Consider the following 20,593-nt stretch of genomic DNA (forward strand, 5'->3'; position numbering starts at 1 on the left):
GACAGGGTCTCTGTGTAGCCTTGGCTGTCCTGGATTTGTAGACCAGCCTGGCCTAGAGTGCTGGGATTAAAGGCGTGCACCACCACACCTGCCTATGAGTGTCCTTTCTACTAATAATGTTTCTACAGAAATATCCTGCCAATCTCACTGTGTAAAGTCACTGGCAAGAACTCCTTTCCCTTGCAGCACCTTTACCTAAATATAAATAGAATGCCTGGCCACACCTATGAATATGATCTTGGCATCATGCTTCTGTCAGCTATAAATCTGGAACCCCAACATAAAGATGAAGCCATGCCAGGCATGGTGGTGCACGCCTTTAATCCCAGCACTCTGGAGGCAGAGGCAGGCGGATCGCTGTGAGTTCGAGGCCAGCCTGCTCTACAAAGCGAGACCAGGACAACCAAGGCTAACACAGAGAGACCCTGTCTCAAAAAACCAAAAAAATAAAAAATAAAGTGATTCCAGGACAGCCAAGGCTACACAGAGAAACCTATCTCAAAACAAAATAAACAAAAACAAAAAAACCCAAGAGTGTCCTGTAGAATTTAGCTGGGAGTGGTGGCGCCCGCCTTTAATCCCAGCACTCAGGAGGCAGTGGCTGGGATTAAAGGTTTATGACACCATGCCTGGCAGGTCTTGTCTTTAAAAAAATTGCTATAAAGGCATTTTTTTAAGCTCATAATACATTTTCTTATATTATTATTTTAATATTATATTTATTTGTTTGTTTTTTGGAGACAGGGTCCCTCTGTGTAACAGCCCTGGCTGTTCTGGACTTCTTTTGTAAAGCAGGCATGCCACGAGCTCAGAGAGATTGACCTGTCTCTGCCTCTCGTGTGTCACCACGCCTGGCCTGATGTTACTTTATTGTATGTGTGTGCACATGTGGATGGGGCTTGAGCTCAGGTGGCAGGTGCCTCTATAGGCTTTTTTTTTTAGACAGGGTTGCACACTTTCTATAATTATTTGAATGTTAGTGTAAAAAGATGTATCATTGAATTTGGCACAATTTAGTTTGTAGTGCTAAAAGGAATGAATTATTTGCAATTGGCTTGTTGCAAAAAAAAAATTACTGATTTTTGTCCTTGGTGTTTACTAATTATATTCTATGGTGTCTAGTGTGTTCCTTGTTTCTCCTACAGACTGGCATATTGGGAAAGCTTTTAGTTCCTTGTTTATTTAGAAGTGCGAAACCTCTGGATTACCCATTCTGTCCTTCAATTTGTAGAAATTTTTTTTATTTGTTTGTTTGAGACAGAGTCTAACTATGTAGTTCTGGCTTGCCTGTAACCCACAGAGACTCACCTGCTTCTGTCTCTCAGATACTGGAATTAAAAGTGTGTACCGCTATGCCCGGACTATAGGGAGTTCTTAAAACTGTATTCCCAGGCCATCACCTGAAAAGCTTCTGTTGAGTTGATACTCAGGTTAAATCTTTCTTTCTTTCTTTCTTTCTTTCTTTCTTTCTTTCTGTCTGTCTGTCTGTCTTTTCTTATTTATTTATTTATTTATTTATTTATTTATTTTTATTTTTATTTTTTTTTGGTTTTTTAAGACAGGGTTTTTCTGTGTAACCACCCTGGCGGTCTTGGACTCACTTTGTAGACCAGGCTGGGCTTGAACTCAGAGATCCACCTACCTCTGCCTCCCAAGTACTGGGATTAAAGGTGTGGGCCACCACACCCAGCTAAATCTCTCATTCTCAAGAGTAGGAGTCAGAGCCCGGCGGGCGGTGGTGGTGCACACCTTTAATCCCAGCACTAGGGAGGCAGAGGCAGGTGGATCGCTGTGAGTTCGAGGGCAGCCTGGTCTACAAAGCGAGTCCAGGACAGCCAGGGCTACACAGAGAAACCCTGTCTTGGAGAAAAAAAAAAAAAAAAGAAGAGTAGGAGTCAGAAAGAAGGTGCGTCCAAGGGTTCCTTGTAGGACTATAGAAACCAGTTTCTCTGTAAAGGAATTTACTTTAGGGAACCAGGAAGGCTTGAGGTTTGGTCTTAGACTTCAAGTAAAACACTGTTACAGAAACTTATGAAACTTATTCTACTGGGCAGCGGGGGGACTCCCCACCCCCTCAGTGCCATAATGGGCTGGAATTAAGGGAACATGTGAGCCTCAGGCATGGGGGTGGGGCTGGGCTTGCTGGGCTTTCTTCAAGGTAGATGTTCTTGCTCCAGCTAGCAGGTCTCCCTGGGGCTCTTTATTCTGCCTCCTGAGACCTTAGGCTGGAGGCTCCTTGCTTAACCACTGCTTGTTTCTTCCAGTCTTAGGAAGTCCAGCCACTGTGGCCTTGTGCTGCTGGCTGCTGGCACAATTCAGAGCAAAGGTCTGCTCCTAGGGAGAGCCCCAGTCTGGCCCCTCTGTATCATGTCTCTGCACTTGTCTCCTCAACTCAGAGCAGACTGTTCCTATCTGCTGCCCACAAGAGACTCTCGGGGACTGAAAGGAGGGCGGGCTGTTCAGAGCAGCTGCTCCTCTCTGAGGTTCCTTGCTCATGGTTAGTTGTCACGCAGGTGGATTCCTGACTGGAGAGGGCACAGGCAGAACAGCTAAGGTCCTATCTCCATCGGTGGTCAGTGGAGGCCATTGCTGAAGAGGGCTCAGCCTCCTGAGGCAGCTTCCGGGCTGTCCTCTTGACGGTAACACTCAAACAGCGTGCTCCTGGGGGGCTACCCAATTTCCCCCGTGCTCCAGTTTCAGGCGAGGACATTTTGCCCTGGGACACCCTAGGTCTTGGTCTGACTGGTCCTGAACTCTCGGTCTCTTGGGAGCCCGCCTGGGTGCTGGCTTCTCTTCCTCAGCCTTCGCAGGGCAGGCCAGTGGAGCATCCCCATAGACTCGGTAGCCTCCGATCAGGCAGTAGGTCTCTCCGTGCCAGGCCATCTGGGCTTGTGTGTGCTCTTTGTAGAGGACATGGTAGTATCCGGGGGAAGGAGCAGCTGTGGGAGGCACAGGTGCTGCAGAGAAAACCAAAACTCATCAGTCACTTCTGCTTTCTACTCTGGGCTGCAGAGCCCTTCCTCTCACATCACTTCCTGTTTCTGGCTGAAGCCCTCCTGTCTGTCTGCTTGGCATCCCAGAGACAGCCTCGCCCTGTCACCGCTATGGGTCCCCTTGAAGGGGTGCCTCTGTGAAAGCACTGGCTTCTGGGAGGCTAGCCTGTGTGGCCCATCTTTGTAGACAATGGCAGAACCTCCAGCTGGCTTCAGTTGAGACCCCCTCATTTTCTCCTCCCACAAATGAAAGAGCAGGATGTCTGAAGGTCTGCTGTTCCAGGGCTTTAATGAGTATGTTTGGGAACCGGTGTAAGGTAAATCTGTTAGGAGCCCTTCCCACCCTGGTTGGCAGCTCCTCTTAGGGCCTGCTCATTCAAACTAACTCTCTCTCTTTCTCTCTGTCTCTCTGTCTCTCTGTCTCTCTCTCTCTGTCTCTCTCTCTCTCTCTGTGTGTGTGTGTGTGTGTGTGTGTGTGCATGGAGGGGCTTAGAGGCCAGAGGAGTGTGTCCAGTTTTCTTTCCTGTTATTCTTTTATGATTTTGAGGCAGAATATATATGTATGTATGTATGTATGCATGTGTTTTTTCAAGACAGGGTTTCTCTGTGTAGCCTTGGGCTGTTCTGTACCCTCTTTGTAGACCAGGCTGGCTCGAACTCACAGAGATCCACCTGCCTCTGCCTCCTGAATGCTGGGATTAAATGCGTGCGCCACCACGCCTGGCTGCCAGAATATTTTTCTTGAACCTCAGACGTGCTGGTTCTGGGTTCAGCACCAGCAAAACCGGGATTCAGCAAGGCCCACAAATTCTCCCTTTTGGCCACCCCGCCACATACACCTTGCATTACAGGTATGGGTGAGGTCATACCCAGGTTATTATCTGTGATCCAAATTCAGGTCCTCACAATGCACAACAAGCATTCTTAAGGACCAAGCCACCTGTCCAGGGTCGCCCAACCCCCTTCCTGACATCGTTTATGTTGTCGTCACTAGTCAGAAACTCTTGACCTCAAGCCGTCTTCCTACCTTAGTCTTCCAAGTGGCTTGGTCCACTGTCCTGTTCTAATGCATACTGAGATCCTCTACAAGAGTGTGAAGGTGAGGGCCTGGAGAGATGGCTCAGCGGTTAAGAGCACTGTCTGCTCTTCCAGAGGTCCTGAGTTCAATTCCTGGCAACCACATAGTGGCTCACATCCATCTACAACATAATCCAATGCCCTCTTCTGGCCTGCAGGTGTACACGCAGATAGAGCACTCATATACATTTAAAAAAAAAAGAGTTTGGAGGTGCCAAGCATGGTAGTGCACTCCTTTAATTCCAGAGGCAGGCTGATCTCCGAGTTCAAGGCCAGCCTGGTCAACATGGTGAATTCCAGGACAGCCGGAGCTACATAGTGAGACCCTGCTCTAAAACTTGCGTGGGATCATTTTCTACCCAAAGGGAAAGCTAAGTTGTTAAAGATGAGGAGTTTTCTAAATAAACAGTTGTCCTCAGTGTTGAGCAAGACTAGGCCTATGAGCCGGTGTTCTATGTCTTCTACGCATGGCTAGAGAAATTCTGAGGGGTGACAGGCAAGCCTAAGAGGAATAGATAGTCCCCAGTGAAGTGACATGTATCCCAAAAGCCCTTGTGCACATGCCTGGCATAGACTTACCTGAATAACAACCTTCACAGGAGACAGAGGACAAGTTAGAGTTAATGTAGAATATTTGATCAGTCATTCTCAAACAGCCAGACTTGTATGTCATACAGAAACAATAAGAACATATTCCTTATGGATCCAAGTTTCTTTAGTACGCTGCCATGGAAACTGTGATGTCATCACTACCTACTGAGGTCATATATGGAACCTGGTACTTGAAGGGATAGTCCTCCAAGCCCCTGTGTGTTGTTGTTGTTGGTTGGTTGTTGTTGCTGTTTTTGTCAGGGTTTCTCTCATAGACCTAGCTGTCCAGGAAATCATTCTGTAGTCCAAGCTGGCTTCAAACTCAGACAACTCCTGCCTCTGTCTCCCAAGTGCTTGGATTAAAGATATGGGCCAATGGGGCTGGAGAGATGGCTCAGAGGTTAAGAGCACTGGCTGCTCTTCCAAAGGTCCTGAGTTCAATTCCCAGCAACCACATGGTGGCTCACAACCATCTGTAATAAGATCTAGTGCCCTCTGTACATGCAGATAGAACACTGTATACCTAAGAAATAAATAAATTTTAAAAAAAGATATGGGCCAACACTGCCTGGCTAAGCCTTGATGTTTTGAGGAGATCAGGGCAAAGGCAGGAACCTGACGAGGCTCTTCCACCTGGTTTATGTAAGTAGCCACGCCCTGTGGAGCACCTCAGCGTGGGCACAGACCCAGATGCCACTGAAAGGTACAAAAAATGCAAATTCTGCTCGTCCCCATGGGCCTCTCATAGTGTCCCATGCTAGAGCAAACTGTGGCTCCTAACCATTGCCCAGCCTCTGTCTGTAGGCTGCTGGTGCTGAAGTGGGTCACACAGTGGGAAGAAAAAAAAAGAAATGCAAATTCTGATATTGGTTAGTATGAAGATTAGCCTTACACAGCAACATTGTACTTCCCTGCCCCTAAGTAATAGAAAGGCAGAAATTTGGATGAATTAGAAACCCAGAAATGAACTGGGCATAGTGGCCCATGCTTTTACTCCCAGCACTCAGGAGGCAGAGGCAGGTGGATCGCTGTGAGTTTGAGGCCAGCTTGGTCTACAAAGCAAGTCCAGGACAACCAAGGCTACACAGAGAAACTCTGTCTCGAAAAACCAAAAAAAAGAAAAGAAAAAAAAAGAAACCCAGAGATGGTGGTACACACCTTTGATCCCAGCTCTTGGAAACAGATCTCTTGAGTTTGAGACCAGCCAAGGCAACATAATGAGACCCTGTCTCAAAAAAGAAATGAAGGCAGGCGGTGGTGCCGCACACCTTTAATCCCAGCACTTGGGAGGCAGAGGCAGGTGGATCTCCGTGAGTTTAAGGCCAGCCTAAACTACAGAGCAAATTCCAGGACCAGCAGAGCTGTTATAAAGAGAAACCTTGTCTCAAAAACCCAAAAAACAAACAAAAACAAAACAAAAACAAAAGGAAAAAGAAAAAGAGAAAAAGCCAAATTTGGACAGGTGTAAAAGACATACCAGTTTGCAAAAAATAAAAGGCAGGGGTTGGAGAAATGGCTCAGCAGACAAGAACACTGACTGCTCTTCCATAAGACCTAGGCTCAATTTCCAGCATCCATATGGAAACTAGTCACAGTCTGTAACTTATTCCAAGGGGATCCAATACCATCTTCTGACCTTTGAGGGCACTGTGTAATTATGTTGCTCATACATTCAGGCAAAACATCCATAAACATAAGATAAAAAAAATCTTTAAAACCCCACAAACAAAAAACAGGCAGCTAGCTAGGCGTGGTAGCGCACGCCTTTAATCCCAGCACTCGGGAGGCAGAGGCAGGCGGATCGCTGTGAGTTCGAGGCCAGCCTGGTCTAGAGAGTGAGTCCAGGACAGCCAAGGCTAACACAGAGAGACCTTGTCTTGAAAAAAATTTAAAAAACGTGTGGCTCCTCTGTTAACACCAGATCTGAGCATATCAGAAGCCATTTTACTGCCGAGTCTCCATTTTCATTATAAGGTGAAATTAAATTCAAGTGGTCAGGCCCTACGTGCCTGGAACCAGGAAAGCTCAATGCTTGTTCTTTCCAATAAAACAACAGATGATAAATACATGTTCTGTTTGGGTTAAAGATAAATAAATGCTCTATTAGAGTTAAAACCAAAACATCCTGCTATGTTCCTTACGCCCAGAGAGCTGGAAAGCCGCCAAGAGCTCCCCTACCCTAAATCCAGCCAATCAGCTTTAAATGCTTTATCTAGCCACCTGGATTCACTGTGTTTGGAACAAAATGGAGTCTTCTTGTCTTTAACTGGTCAAAATGATGCACAGTGCTGCCCTCCCCCTTGCTTCCCACCTGGTTACCTGGTTACATTTTTCTTATAAAAAGCCTGCCTTAAAAATGAACCAACGGCTGGGTGTGGTGGCGCAGGCCTTTAATCCCAGCACTCGGGAGGCAGAGGCAGGCATATCGCTGTGAGGTCGAGGCCAGCCTGGTCTACAAAGCAAGTCCAGGACAGCCAAGGCTACACAGAGAGACCTTGTCCAGAAACAACACAAAACAAAACAAAAAGACATGACCTTCTGAGATAAATGCTTACATGTGAACGGAATACGTGTCTGTGATTTGCTCTATCTATCTATTATTTATTTATTTTTGGTCTTTCAAAACAGGGGTTCTCTATGTAGCCTTGGTTGTCCTTGACTCAATTTGTAGAGCAGGGCAGCCTGATCCACATGCCTCGGTCTCCCTGAGTGCTAGGTTTACAGGCGTGCACCACCTCGCCCCACTTCCTTTTTGTTTTTTTATTTTTTTACCCCTAGTGCTATTGTTCAAGATCAGGGCTTTGCACATTCTAGGCAAACCTTCTGCTATGGAACTAAATCTCAGCCCTATGATTTGCTTTTAAAAATTGAGGTCATGCTTGTTGTTTTAAAATCAAAATCCCAATTGTTCGATTTTGCAATAAAGACTCGGGAGCCAGATACTGAGGTAAAAGCATGCTAGCTCAGTCCCAGAGCAAAAAGCTAAAAGCTAAAAGCTCAAAAACTAAAAGCCCAAAAACACCTTATTCTTCTACCTACTGTCTTAATACCCTGCAGCTCAGTGCCCCTCCTCTCTGTTTAGTCCCTGTCAGGTGGTTTCTTGCTATGCCTCTGTTGTTATTTAGGGGTTTTTTTTGTGTGTGTTTTATTTTGTTTAGTTTTTTTTTCCCAGACAGGGTTTCACTGTGTAGCCCTGGATGTCCTGGACTCACTCTGTAGACCAGGCTGGCCTCGAACTCATGCGACCCACCTGCCTCTGCCTCCCAAATGCTGGGATTAAAGGCGTGCGCCACCACCGCCCACCTTCTTGCTATGCCTCTTGACCTAGGGTTAACTTTACTTAGCTCTTATTTACAGAAAGCACTTGAATTATCACACCACCTGTTTACAATAAACAGAGAGGTCTTGGATTAAAGGTGTACTGGGGCTGAGCCACTCCACAACCAGAAACAGGTTTTTACAGTTCACAATCCCGGGGTTCACAATGGAATCAAATATCCTGCAACAATGGCTGGAGAGATGGCTCAGAAGTTAAGAGCACTTGTTGCTCTTCTAGAGGATGTGCTTTACGGAGGATGTGCTCTACGGAGGATGTGCTTTATGGAGGTTGTGCTCTATGGAGGATGTGCTTTACCACGCCCAGCTCCAGTGCTTTCTTTTGACCTCTGAGGGCATGAGGCATGCTGACCTGCATGCAAATAAAACTCATACACATAAAAAAAATTAAAAATAAGAGGCAAGCGGGAGCCAGGCGTGGTGGCGCACGCCTTTAATCCCAGCATTCAGGAGGCAGAGGCAGGCAGATTGCTGTGAGTTCGAGGTCAACCTGGTCTACAAAGCAAGTCCAGGACAGCCCAGGCTACACAGAGAAACCATGTCTCGAAAAAAAAAAAAAAAAGAGGCAAGCGGATCTCTGAGTTCAAAGCCAGCCTCGTCTACAAAGCGAGTCCAGGACAGCCAGGGCTGTTACACAGGGACACCCTGTCTTGAAAAACCAAAATAATAATAAATAATAATAATAGTTATTATTATGTAAATTTAAAACAAAACAGTCAACAATAAGACAGCTCAGCTGGTAAAGGTACTTACTGCCAACTTTGACTCACTGAGTGTGCTCTCTGAGACACACATAGGGAAAAGGATAAAAGAATCAACTCCTGCCAGTTCTCTTCTGACTTCCACACATGTACACATACAGAGAAATAAATAAACAAATGTAATAAAAATGTTAAAGCAATCTGTAGCAGAGGTTGGAGAAGCAGCTAAACTGGTCAAGTGTCTGATGTGTAAGCACGTGGATCTGAGGCCGTAACCCCAGCGCTGGGGAGGGTAGGATGGAATCAGGAAGAGCCCTTGAGTTTGCTGGTCAGTCCCGCTGAAATGGTGAGCTTCAGGTACAGCAAGAAATCCTGCCTCAGAAAATAAGACGGAGGCCAGATGGCGGTGTTGCATGCTTTTAATCCCAGCACTCCAGGAAACAGAGGCAGGCAGATCTCTGAGTTCAAGCCTAGCCTGGTCTACAGAGTGAATTCCAGGACAGTCAGGGCTACGCAGAGAAACCACCCTGTCTCCAGAAACACAAAACAAAATTCCCAAACAACAGCAAAGATGAAGAGTGATTGAGGAAGACATTATTGTTTTGTTTTGTTTTGTTTTTTGGAGACAGGGTTTCTTTGTGTAGCCTTGGCTGTCCTGGACTCATTCTGTAGACCAGGCAGGCCTCAAACTCACAGAGATCCACCTGCCTCTGCCTCCCAAGTGCTGGGATTAAAGGCGTGTGCCACCATGGCCTGGCTAAGTCATCATCTTTTTCTTTTCTTTTTGTGATTTTATTTTATTTATGTATATGGCCATTTTGTCTAGGAATCAAACCTGGGTGCTCTGGAAGAGCACCTAGTGCTCTTAATCACCAAGCTATGGTCCTTAAACCCCTTTTATTTGTATTGTTTATACCCCTCAGCTTCCTGGGGCTTATTAGGGATGGGACAAACATGATGTTTAACCTCAAAGCCACAACCGTGACACGGGAGACCAGCCAATCTAAAAGCTCCTCTTTCCTTTTGTCACTTGGCTGCCCAAAAGAGTGGCAGTGGGGGAGGGGAAAGGAAAGACAGCAGGTCTGAGTTGGCATGGGCAAAGAAGAGCCTGGTCTGAAGCCCAGCCCTGAAGGGGTACACGTCCTGTAGTGGGCCTGCCAACGAGACCTCCTTACTAACTGCAGCAGGCGAGGCATCGGCCGCCTTTAGCACAGTACTATTAAAGTCTGCAAACACTAGCAGTCCGGGAAACACAAATACATCCATGCTAGGTAGTCTGAGACTTCTGTCTCCTTTTCAAAGAGTTTGCTTATTTCCTTTGTAAATTTTAATATTTATTCGTTTGAGACAGGGATCACTATGTAACTCTCTCTGGCCTACACATTATGTAGACCAGGATACCCTTGAACTCACAGAGATCCATTTGCCTATGCCTTTCGAATTCTGGGATTAAAGGCATTGGCTATTATGTCTGGCCCTGGCCCCCCACAACTTTTTTCAGGGTTTTTTTGGTTTTGGTTTTGGTTTTTTGGTTTTTTTTCAAAGACAGGCTTCCTCTGTGTTAGTCTCGGCTGTCCTGGAGTCACTTTGTAGACCAGGCTGGCCTTGAACTCACAGTGATCCTCTTGCCTCTGTCTCTAGAGCGCTGGGATTAAAGGCGTGCGCCACCATGCCCGACTCCATTCCCTTCTTATATTTTTGGCTATGAGCCTAGTCATTTAATGGCTAAGCCTCTATTTCCTTTTTATAAGAGGGCTTCTCACATCTCCAAGTCCTCATGCCAGAAGTTTGCTGATGTAGTGTGAGCACAGTTCCGGAGGAAGCTGCTTTAAGTGATAGGACCTCAATAATATACATGGTGTGTGTGTGTGTGTGTGTGGGCGCGCACACGCGGTCATGCAGCTGGGGGGTGTTCCTGGAGGAAGCAAAGAGGGTGAGGGCTCAAGCTAAAAACAGGGTGGGGCCTGCAAGGAAAGGAAACGGGTCCGTGAGGTTTCTGGGCGAGCTCAGGCTACAAGAGTGACAGATAAGGTGTATGGAGCCACTGGACACAAGTGCCAGGCCTGAGAACTCATACTTCCAACCTGGCTTCCACACTGAGGTAGGATCAGCCTGCAGCCCTGGGAGGAAGGTGCTAGAAAAGGGGCTGAGGAGTTGGGTGGATGTGGTGGGGTGGGGAGGGGGCGGGATGTGTCTGCTGCACTGGAAATTATTTCATCTCCTTCCATCTCACTAGCTGACAGACTTCGTTCCTTGCTACTAAGTAAGTATTCCCTGAACCACTTAGTTGCTCCCTTAGTTTCTTTTCTCACATGGTCATCCCTCCTAGTCCTGGGCAGGTACAGCATCTGTGGAGGAAAGAGAGCAGTCCTCACCTTGCCTGATGACTGAGTGGGGTTGGGCGTGGAGGGGTGTGCTCTTTATAGTTCCCAGTTGCTGGCTGGGGTCTTCAGAGGATGGTAGGTAAGGTGGAGAGGTCAGTGTCTCAGGGGCATTTGTGGCCTTTGAAGAGCTCGGGGAAGGCTGCTGGTACTCAGGGACGCAATGTCTGAAATGGGCTAATGTACCTTTCACTTTGTGGAAAAAAGCACCCCGGGGCCACGTTCTTTGGGAACAATCCCTAGGAACAGTAAACAGGGGAGAAGGCATGGGACAAAAGAAGCCTTGATAGGAGTTGAGTGGGTGCTTGCCTTGCACAGTCCACGGAAGCATCCTTTGAGACTGGGATGGTAGGGCTGGAGCTCCCCCTGGCGGCTGTGGTGCGCCACTTTGCTATATACCGAATCAAGGGACCTCAAATCCCTTCTCACCAAAACAGGTTCTTTTTGTGGCTTGAACCAGAATATCCTATCCTTCTGCCCCTCTCAGGTTTTCACGACCCTCATCCGTGCCTGCTCGCCCCGCCCTGAGCAAGATGAGTCACTGGGTGCTTAGCCCAGTGCATTCAATGTTCCTGTTGGTGCTGCTGTTATTAGGGCCTCTACAGCCTCTAATATGGATCCAGACCAAACCAGGCATCACTGGTGCTTCCACTGCACCAAGCACCCCCAGAGCCCTCACCACGCCTGACATCTCCAGCACCCCAATCACGCCAGGCACCTCCAGCACCTCAGCCACTCCTGGAAACCCCAATTTCCCAGAACTGAGAGATCTCGCGAGAGCCCTGATGCAAGACTTCCCACTTGTAGACGGGTGCGTGCATAAGGATGGCTTGTGGACTGGTCAGAATGAAACAGTGTTGAGCATACTCTTGGGTTGAGGAGGGTTGTGAGCTTACAAAGTCCTTTCCTAGGGCTGGAGAGATGGCTCAGTAGTTAAGAGCACTGCCTGTTCTCCCAGAGGTCCTGAGTTCAATTCCCAGCGACCACATTGGCTCATAACCATCTATAATGCGATCTGGTGCCCTCTTCTGGCCTGCAGGTGTACATGCAGACAGAGCACTGGATACATAAAATAAATAAATCTTAAAACAAACAAAAATCCCAAAATATCTTTTAAAAGTTCCCTCCTACTCACCTCTAGATGCAGTCTCCAACCATCAGTGGGTGACTTTTCTCCTCTGTCATATCTTCTCTGGCGGGAAGCCCAGTGCAGCCAGGCTTTAGGGGCTCTCTGGGTAACAATGTAGCATGGCATGGGAGTAGCTGTCCCATTGCATCCTGCTAGCCTTGGAAGCCAAAAAGGCACAGCTATATGTCCTCTGTGTGTGTGTGTGGTGTGCGTTTGTGTGTTTGTGCTCTTGTGCATGCCCAGGTGGCTCCAGGCCTAGACTAGCCTGGAACTTTAAATGGTCCTCCAGCCTTAACCTTCTGAGTGCTGGGATTACAGGCAGAAATACTCAACCAACTTTGTTGTTGTTATTTTATTTAATTTTAATTTATGTCTGTTGCTGTGGGAGCATCAGATCTTGGAGTTACAGACAGTTGTGAGCTGCCATGTGGGTGCTGGGAATTGAACCTCGGGTCCTTTGGAAGAGCAGGCAGTGCTCTTAACCACTGAGCCATCTCTCCAGCCCAACCAACTTTGTTTGATCTAATGTCTTTCTTGACTCTCTTGCAGCCACAATGACCTGCCTCTTGTCCTGAGGCTATTTTACCAGAATGGAATACAGGGTGCTAACCTGAGAAACTTCACCCATGGCCAGACCAGCCTGAATAGGCTTAGAGATGGCTTTGTGGGAGCCCAGGTAACTAACTAACTCACACACACACACACACACACACACACACACACACACACACACACACGCATGGCTGCTGGGTAAGGTTGGAGACGTTGGGGCCCCCAGAAAAGACAAGTTAGTCAGATTAGTAAGCTATGACGTGAGGCTGTGGCTAGAGGGGTCAATAAAAACAAGCAGCGCGTTTGTTACCTGCGGCCTCTGAACCCATGAGCCTGTCTGCAATGGCCCAGGTAGCTCTCCTACACAAGCCGACCTCCTGGCTTTGCCTCCAGTTCTGGTCAGCTTACGTGCCGTGCCAGACCCAGGACCGGGATGCCCTGCGCCTCACTCTGGAGCAGATTGACCTCATTCGCAATATGTGTGCTTCTTATTCTGAGCTGGAGCTTGTGACTTCATCTGAAGGTAAGTGGACTTCTTCAGGGTCTTGGGGACTAGATAATGAAGCTAGCACTCTAGCTCCTGAAAATAATCACCCAACCTGTGCCCACAGCTCTGAACAGCACCCAGAAATTGGCCTGCCTCATCGGTGTGGAGGGTGGCCACTCGCTAGATAACAGCCTCTCTGTGCTTCGAAGTTTCTACCTGCTGGGGGTCCGCTACCTGACACTCACACACACCTGCAACACACCCTGGTGAGCACAGAGCAGACGGTGTGCGCCCACCAAGGCGGAAATCTGTCCTTGTGGACAGAGACCAAGATTTACCCTTATCATCTGAAACTCACATACAGGGGCTGGTATTTGGCGTCTTTATAAAAGCAAAACTGGAGCCGGGCGTGGTGGCACACCCCTTTAATCCCAGCACTCGGGAGGCAGAGGTGGGCGGATCGCTGTGAGTTTGAGGCCAGCTTGGTCTACAAAGTGAGTCCAGGACGGCCAAGGCTACACAGAGAGACCCTGTCTTGAAAAAACAAACAAAAAAAAAAAAGCAAAACTGGATTCCTCGCTTGCCAGGCACAGTCCAATTTGGGTCTTTGAATCAGTTCTGTGGGGGGTGGGGTGGATAGAGAGTTTGGAAGTGGGTGTGGCCACCAATTAGACTACCTCCTGCCTGTCCTGCAGGGCAGAGAGCTCAGCCAAGGGCATCCACTCATTCTACAGCAGTGTCAAAGGACTGACCGGCTTTGGTGAGGTAAGGGCTCTGAGCGATTCGCTACTCCACAATACATGCACACGCCTTCGCCTGAGCGATAAATGCGTGCATACGGGTGCCCCTGACCCCTTCCCCCCTAACCTTCCCTCACAGAAGGTGGTGGCAGAAATGAACCGCTTGGGTATGATGGTTGATTTGTCTCACGTCTCGGATGCTGCCACGCGGCGGGCCTTGAAAGCATCTCAGGCTCCTGTGATCTTCTCGCACTCGGCTGCCAGGGCTGTGTGCGGGAAAGCTCGGAACGTCCCTGACGACATCCTGCAGCTCCTGGTGAGAAACTCCCTAGCGCTGGAACCTAAACCCAGAAATTCAAACCAGGAGGCCTTGAGCTTGAACCCCTGTCCTCTCAGTTTCCTCACCCCTCAGACTGGACATTCCCTGCCCCACAAAACCATAAAATCCTTGAACCTGGGTGGGGAGGTTGTTGCAGAGAAATGTTCCTATATCCCTCACATTCAGGTCAAGACATCACCTAAAGCAAGGTCAAGCCTTCCTCGTTAACACAAGGCCAAGGAGGTGAAATCTCCTTTGGTCCCCAAAGCTTTCTTACTGGTCTAGGTAGACACTATAATGCTGGGGAAACAAGCTGAGTGTCCCTTTGACCGTCCCCGCAGAAGAAGAATGGCGGCATTGTGATGGTGACCTTCTCGGTAGGGGTGATGGAGTGCAACCCGTTAGCCAACGTATCCACCGTGGCCGGTAAGCCTCCCCAAAACGTCCTCACTATATATCTTTTCCCTTCAAACCTCAAAGGCAATTTTATTGGAGTTTGAGAGAACAGTGTAATAGAAAAAGCAAGTTGCAAACATTAGCAACTTTAGTGGTGGGGGGGGGGGAGGAACAGAGAAGCGGGCTATAGGAAGAAGGAAAAGCTACACTTTCTGACTTGAATCCTAGAACGGGTCTGTGCTTATAGCAATAAAGCTCTGGAAGCAATCCCCTCCTAGGTTTTCTGAACAGAACTGTTTGACCTGAAGCCCTGGGGGTGCCAGCACAGCCTGGACAATTTAGCCAAAAATACCACAATGGGAGCCCCCAGATGTGGCTCAGTTGGTAGAGTGCTCACCTCCTAGAAAGGCCTGGATTTGATCCCTTGGCTGACAGTGCAGAGCAAGTTCCAGAATACCCAGGGTCATGTAGAGAAATCATGTCACAGAGAGAGAGAGAGAGAGAGAGAGAGACACACACACACACACACACACACACACACACACACACACACAAGGGGGGGGCATGACACACTGACCCTTATACTACCTTGAGCCAGAGTCAAAGAATGCCAACTGCCTTTGACTTGTTAGGGGGTTCTAGAGCAATGTGATGACTATCTGTCATGGGTTATGATATGAAAGCATCCTACTTCTGCCCCTGCCTCAGTCCTTGTCAACTACTCTTGCCTAAAGGAGGCCCCTGCCAGGTTTTCCAGACTTGAATCTGATATGAATTAGTCTGGATATGACCTAAATCACTGGCTCTCCAAATGCTTTCACTCCAACCGGAAGTCTAGTCTAGAGCTTGCTTGTGTTAGCTCAGGTGTATGGAGTGCCAGCTACAAGAAGGGGCATCTGTTTGGGCCACAGAAGCCATCTTCCAGGAAGTAATTCACCAAAATGACAAACACTAAGGGAAAGAAGAGAGGCGCCCTCAGTAATTTCTCCGGGCCTTTTGTTTTGATTTTTTTATTAATTTACTTTATGAGTATGCTGTATTTTGTTTGCATGTATGTCTGTGCGCCCCATACATGCCTGCTGTCGGGAGAAGCTAGAAGAGAACATCAGATCCCCCGGAACTTGAAATAAAAGCAGGCAATGCTATAACCCCAAGCCATCTCTCCAGCTCTCTCTGGGCCTTTTAAGGGACTATCAAGTTGTTCCATTGACCACATATATGTAAATATATATATAAAGGTGATGTCGTAGACATCAAAGAGATGAGCACTGTTCAAAAGGGAACACCCCCTAAATGTTACCCTGGCATCACTCAACACGCTGATGGCATTGTTGTAAACAAGCAAGTTAAGGGCAAGATTTTTTTCACAAGAAAATGTTTGAATTGAGCATATTAAGCACTCTAAGAGCTAAAATAGCTTCCTGAGCCGGGTGAAGAAAAACAAGAGAGAAAAGAAAAGAAAGCCATAGAGAAAGGCCAACGGAAGCAGAAGCCTGCTGCACCCAGACACGCTCACTTAATGTGAACGATGGGGGAGCCCGAGCTGCTGGACCCTGTCCCCTGTGGATTCCTGGCTTAATGTACAAAAAGAAGTAAACATCCCAGATTGTAAACAGCTAAGCCTAGTGCCAGGGCCACCTTCTCCCTGAAAGTCCATACTTCTGACTGCCTGTCCCCCAGATCACTTTGATCACATCAAGGCAGTCATCGGAGCGCAGTTCATCGGGATTGGTGGAGATTATGACGGCACCAGGCAGTGAGTATTTACTTCTCTGTGGCCTGTCTGAAGCTACACTCACCACACCAGGGTCCTCACGGTCTTTAGGCTCTGCCCATTTGACGTCTCTCCATCCCCGGGGGTCTCTGTCCTGTGTTCTCCTGTGTGTCTTCAGCCCGAGACCCCTATAAGGCTGCCCTGAGAAGGCTCATCTCTCCACTCTCAGCCCCAGCAGATGCATTCTGAGCTGTTCCCAGGGTCTGGTGTGGGCTGTCTTCTCTGCAAGTTCTTTTTTGTTGTTATGCTTGTTTGTTTCTGTCTTTTTGGTTGGTTGATTTTTTTTTTTTTTTTTTTTTTGAGACAGGGTTCCTGTCCTGGCTGACCTAGATTTATTTTGTAGACCAGGCTGGCCTGGGACTCACATCGATCCACCTGCCTCTGCCTCCCGTGTGCTGGGATTAAAGGTGTGCGCCACCACACCTGGCTGGTTGGTTGGTCTTTCTTTCTTTCTTCTTTTCTTTTTTTTCTTTTTTATTTTTTTTTTATTTTTATTTTTGTTGTTGTTGTTGTTTTGGTTTGGTTTTGGAGACAGGGTTTCTCTGTGTAGCCCTGGCTGTCCTGGAGACCAGGCTGAGCTTGAACTCCAAGATCTATCTGCCTCTGCCCCCAGAGTGCTGGGATTACAGGTGTGTGCCACTGAGTTGAGGTTTTGAGTTGGGATTCGGGTGGCAGTTTCCCTCAGGGGCTGGAGGACGTGTCTACATATCCAGTGCTGATAGAGGAGCTGCTGAGACGGGGCTGGAGTGAACAGGAGCTGCAAGGCGTTCTCCGAGGAAACCTGCTGAGGGTCTTCAGAGAAGTGGAGCGGGTATGCCGGGCCGGGCAAGAGAGCGGGGGAAGGGGCCCCAGACAGGTCCTAACATACCAGACAGGAGACCCGGAAGAGCTGCCAACTGCCAACTCTCACCTCCAGGTACGGGAGAGAAACAGTTCTCAAAGTCCTCTGGAGGACAAGATTCCGGAGGAACAGCTGGACAGCACTTGTCACTCAATTTTGCCACATCGAAGTCAGAAGCAGCGTGCAGAACAGAACCAACCAGAGACCCCAGAGCATTATACACCGAAGTTATCACCCAAGTGGTCACATTCAAAATCCTCTCTCCACATAGTCCCAAGCCTCACCATTGTGGCAACCTTTTTAGGCCTTATCGGATGACTTTGAGAGGATGCCCAGGCCTCTCAGGTGTCATTCTGGTACCCTCAAACCCCCTCCCCGACACTTGTGCAGGGGCAAACATTTTCTAGAAGTAAATGTTTTGGACATAGAAACAGGTGTGAGTGCCCTTCTCTGTGACAGAGTGAGTTGACACAGGCTCATTGGCTGGTGGGCCGTGGAACTTGGCATCTCAGCCACCATTTGCACAGCCCAGGTGGTTGGGCTCAGCACAGTATGAAGTCAGTGGGATGGATCTGGCTTCAGGAAAGTGGTCTGGAATTTTGGGGGTCCTTCTTAGGATTTCATCTCAATCCACAAACTGAACCACTCACTCTCAGGTTATGATCCACCAGAGAACTCCTCAGATTCCTAAGTAGGGAACCGGATCGGATCGTGACTAGGCACCTTCATTCTTTTTGGACAAAGCCCAGAATGTCAGGATACATAATGGGTCGTGGGCTCCCAACGTTTGGATTGCCTTGGATGTGGCGATCTCTCAGCCCCCAGGAAGTTCTTCTCGACCAGGTATAAACTATTTAGGCATCCATTTCCTCTTACTCCCAGAGAATGAGCAGAAATTAATAGCAACTGCAATAATAATCGATAATATTAAGAGCTGGTACCAGGCTGCTAATGTGGCTCGATTGTTAGGGTGCTTGCCTAGCATGCAGAAGTCCTGGATTTGATCCCCAACACCACAAAAAAACAGTCTTGGAGATGCACACCTGTGACTCCAGCACTTGAGAGGCAGAGCAGCAAGAGAAGCAATTTTGGGGCTGGAGAGATGGCTCAGTGGTTAAGAGCACTGACTGTTCTTCCAGAGGTCATGAGTTCAATTCCCAGCAACCACATGGTGGCTTATAACCATCTATAATGTGATCTGCTGCCCTCTTCTGGCCTGCAGGTGTACATGAAAGCAGAGCATGTTCTTTTTTAAAAAAAAAAAAAAAGATACAGAAGCAATTTCAAGGTCAGCCTGAGCCTGTGTAACCAGTCTGTACTACACAGAACCATGTCTCAAAAGAAAAAATAATAATAATAATAATAAGGGCTGGAGAGATAGATCAGTCATAAAGTACTTGCCATACAAGCAGACATAAGGACCTGAGTTCAATCTCCCGAACTCAAAGTTTAAAAAGCCCAGGAGAGCCAAGTGTGGTGGTGCACGCCTTTAATCCCAGCACTGTGGAGGCAGAGGCAGGTGGATCCCTGTGAGTTCGAGGCCAGCCTGGTCTACAAAGCCAGTCCAGGACAGCCAAGGCTACACAGAGAAACCCTGTCTCAAAAAACCAAAAGAAAAAAAAGCGGGTCATGGTAGTGCATGCCTTTAATCCCAGCACTTGGGAGGCAGAGGCAGGCGGGTCACTCTGAGTTCGAGGCCAGCCTGGTCTACAAAGTGAGTACAGGACAGTCAATGCTATACAGAGAAACCCTGTCTCGAAACCCAAAATAAATAAATAAATAAATAAATAAATAAATAAATAGATAGATAAATAAAAGCCCAGGAGAGGGAGATGGCTCAGTGGTTAGGAGCACTGGCTGAACTTTAATTCCAGCACTCAGAAGGCAGAGGCAGGCAGATCTCCATGAGTTTGAGGCCAGCCTGGCACAGAGAATGAGCTCCAGACCAGCCGAAGCTACACACAGAAAACCTGTCTAGAAACAACCGCCACTAAAAAAAGAAAGCAAGCAAGCAAGCCGGTGTTGTGGTTTATGTTTGTAATCTCAGTACTTCGTACGCTGAGGTAGGAAGATTGGCAAGCGTTCAAGGCCAACCTGGACTACATAGTGAATTCTAGACCAGATGAGCTACAGAGTCAGATCTTGGGGTGGGGATAGAAGGATGGGGAGCTAGTCAGTATTGTAAAAATATAATAAATTCTGATTTGGATTTAAATGAACTACATAAATATATTTTTTAAAAGTGGTGGGTTTGGAGGGTACACGTGCGGGTGTGTGTTTGTGGAGGTCAGAGGTCAGCCTCAGATATTTTTCAGGAGCCAGCCACCTATTTTGTGAGACAGGGTCTCTGATGGCCTGGATCCTACCAAGTAAGCTAGACTGAGTAAGGGGGAGGGGCACAGGGATCCCTCTGTGTCCAACTCCGCAGAGCTAGAATGACCCAGCTCAAACACCACTCTGCTCTGTTCGGTTCTGTTTTGTCTCAATATGGGCTCTAGAGGTTGAATGCTGGTCCTCATGCTTGTACCTCAAGCATTTTATCAACTGGGCTGCCTTTTTGGCCCAAATAATGTGAATTTCAATGCATTCACTTTGAATTTTTGTACTACGCATGCAACAATTTAACTATTCTGGGAAAGTTTGCAATTAAAAAATGCATTAGAGTCCAGGCATGGTGGCACATGTCTCTAATCCCAGCACTTGGGAGTCAGAGGCAGGTGAATCTCTGTGAGTTGGAGGCCAGCCTAGTCTACAAAAGTCCAGGATAGCCAGGGCTGCAGAAAAACCCTGTCTCAAGAAACAAAATAGAACAAAATACATTAGAGGGGCTGATCAAATAGTCTCAGTGGGTAAAAGTGACCGATACGCAATCTTGGGGCCTTGAGTTCCCTAGAACTCACTAAAAATGCTGGGTTAAAACCGGGCAGTGGTGGCTCACACCTTTAATCACAGCACTCGGGAGGCAGAGGTAGGCGGATCGATGTGAGTTCAAGGCCAGCCTGGTCTACAAAGTGAGTCCAGCACAGCCAAGGATACACAGAGAAACCCTGTCTCGAAAAACCAAAAATAAATAAAATTAATTAATTAATTAAAATTAAAAAGTTGGCTTAACTCACACCTATAACCCCAGCACTCCTACACCAAGACAGGAGGAGGTAGAGATCTGAGAATCACCCAGCTGGAATCTCTAAATGGCAACCTGGCTGCATAAATAACACACACGAGGGCTGGAGAAACGATTCAGAGGTTAAGAGCGCAAACTGCTCTTGCAGAGGA

The 20,593-nt window shown here is 47.7% G+C and overlaps 1 protein-coding gene across 3 annotated transcripts; it reads left to right on the top strand.

The window, feature by feature from the left end:
• Positions 1–9,395: 9,395 nt before the first annotated feature.
• On the top strand, positions 9,396–18,483 carry LOC311582412 (dipeptidase 2-like). Of its 3 annotated transcripts, XM_084755538.1 has the most exons (12): positions 9,396–10,799; positions 10,935–10,961; positions 11,567–11,890; positions 12,758–12,884; positions 13,154–13,283; positions 13,372–13,513; positions 13,943–14,012; positions 14,127–14,303; positions 14,648–14,732; positions 16,383–16,458; positions 17,152–17,287; positions 17,393–18,481. In XM_084755538.1, exons 3-12 carry the CDS (start codon positions 11,613–11,615, stop codon positions 17,633–17,635), a joined length of 1,464 nt encoding a protein of 487 aa, XP_084611664.1. In that variant the 5' UTR covers positions 9,396–10,799; positions 10,935–10,961; positions 11,567–11,612; the 3' UTR covers positions 17,636–18,481. The 3 variants fall into 3 exon arrangements, with proteins under 3 accessions (XP_084611664.1, XP_084611662.1, XP_084611663.1); XM_084755536.1 differs by having other exon boundaries at positions 13,943–14,303; positions 17,393–18,483; XM_084755537.1 differs by lacking the exon at positions 10,935–10,961 and having other exon boundaries at positions 13,943–14,303; positions 17,393–18,483.
• The last annotated feature ends 2,110 nt before the right edge of the window (positions 18,484–20,593 follow it).

Source organism: Acomys minous (genome assembly GCF_964271855.1).
Source record: "Acomys minous genome assembly, chromosome: 14".
NCBI lineage: Eukaryota > Metazoa > Chordata > Mammalia > Rodentia > Muridae > Acomys > Acomys minous.

Excerpts from the sequence above, each read along its gene's own strand:
- LOC311582412 (XM_084755536.1), top strand. The coding sequence starts at position 11,613 with ATGAGTCACTGGGTGCTTAGCCCAGTGCATTCAATGTTCCTGTTGGTG. Across the intron at positions 13,514-13,942 it reads CACACCTGCAACACACCCTG|GGCAGAGAGCTCAGCCAAGG; the intron begins GTGAGCACAGAG and ends CCTGTCCTGCAG. Across the intron at positions 14,304-14,647 it reads ACGACATCCTGCAGCTCCTG|AAGAAGAATGGCGGCATTGT; the intron begins GTGAGAAACTCC and ends CCGTCCCCGCAG.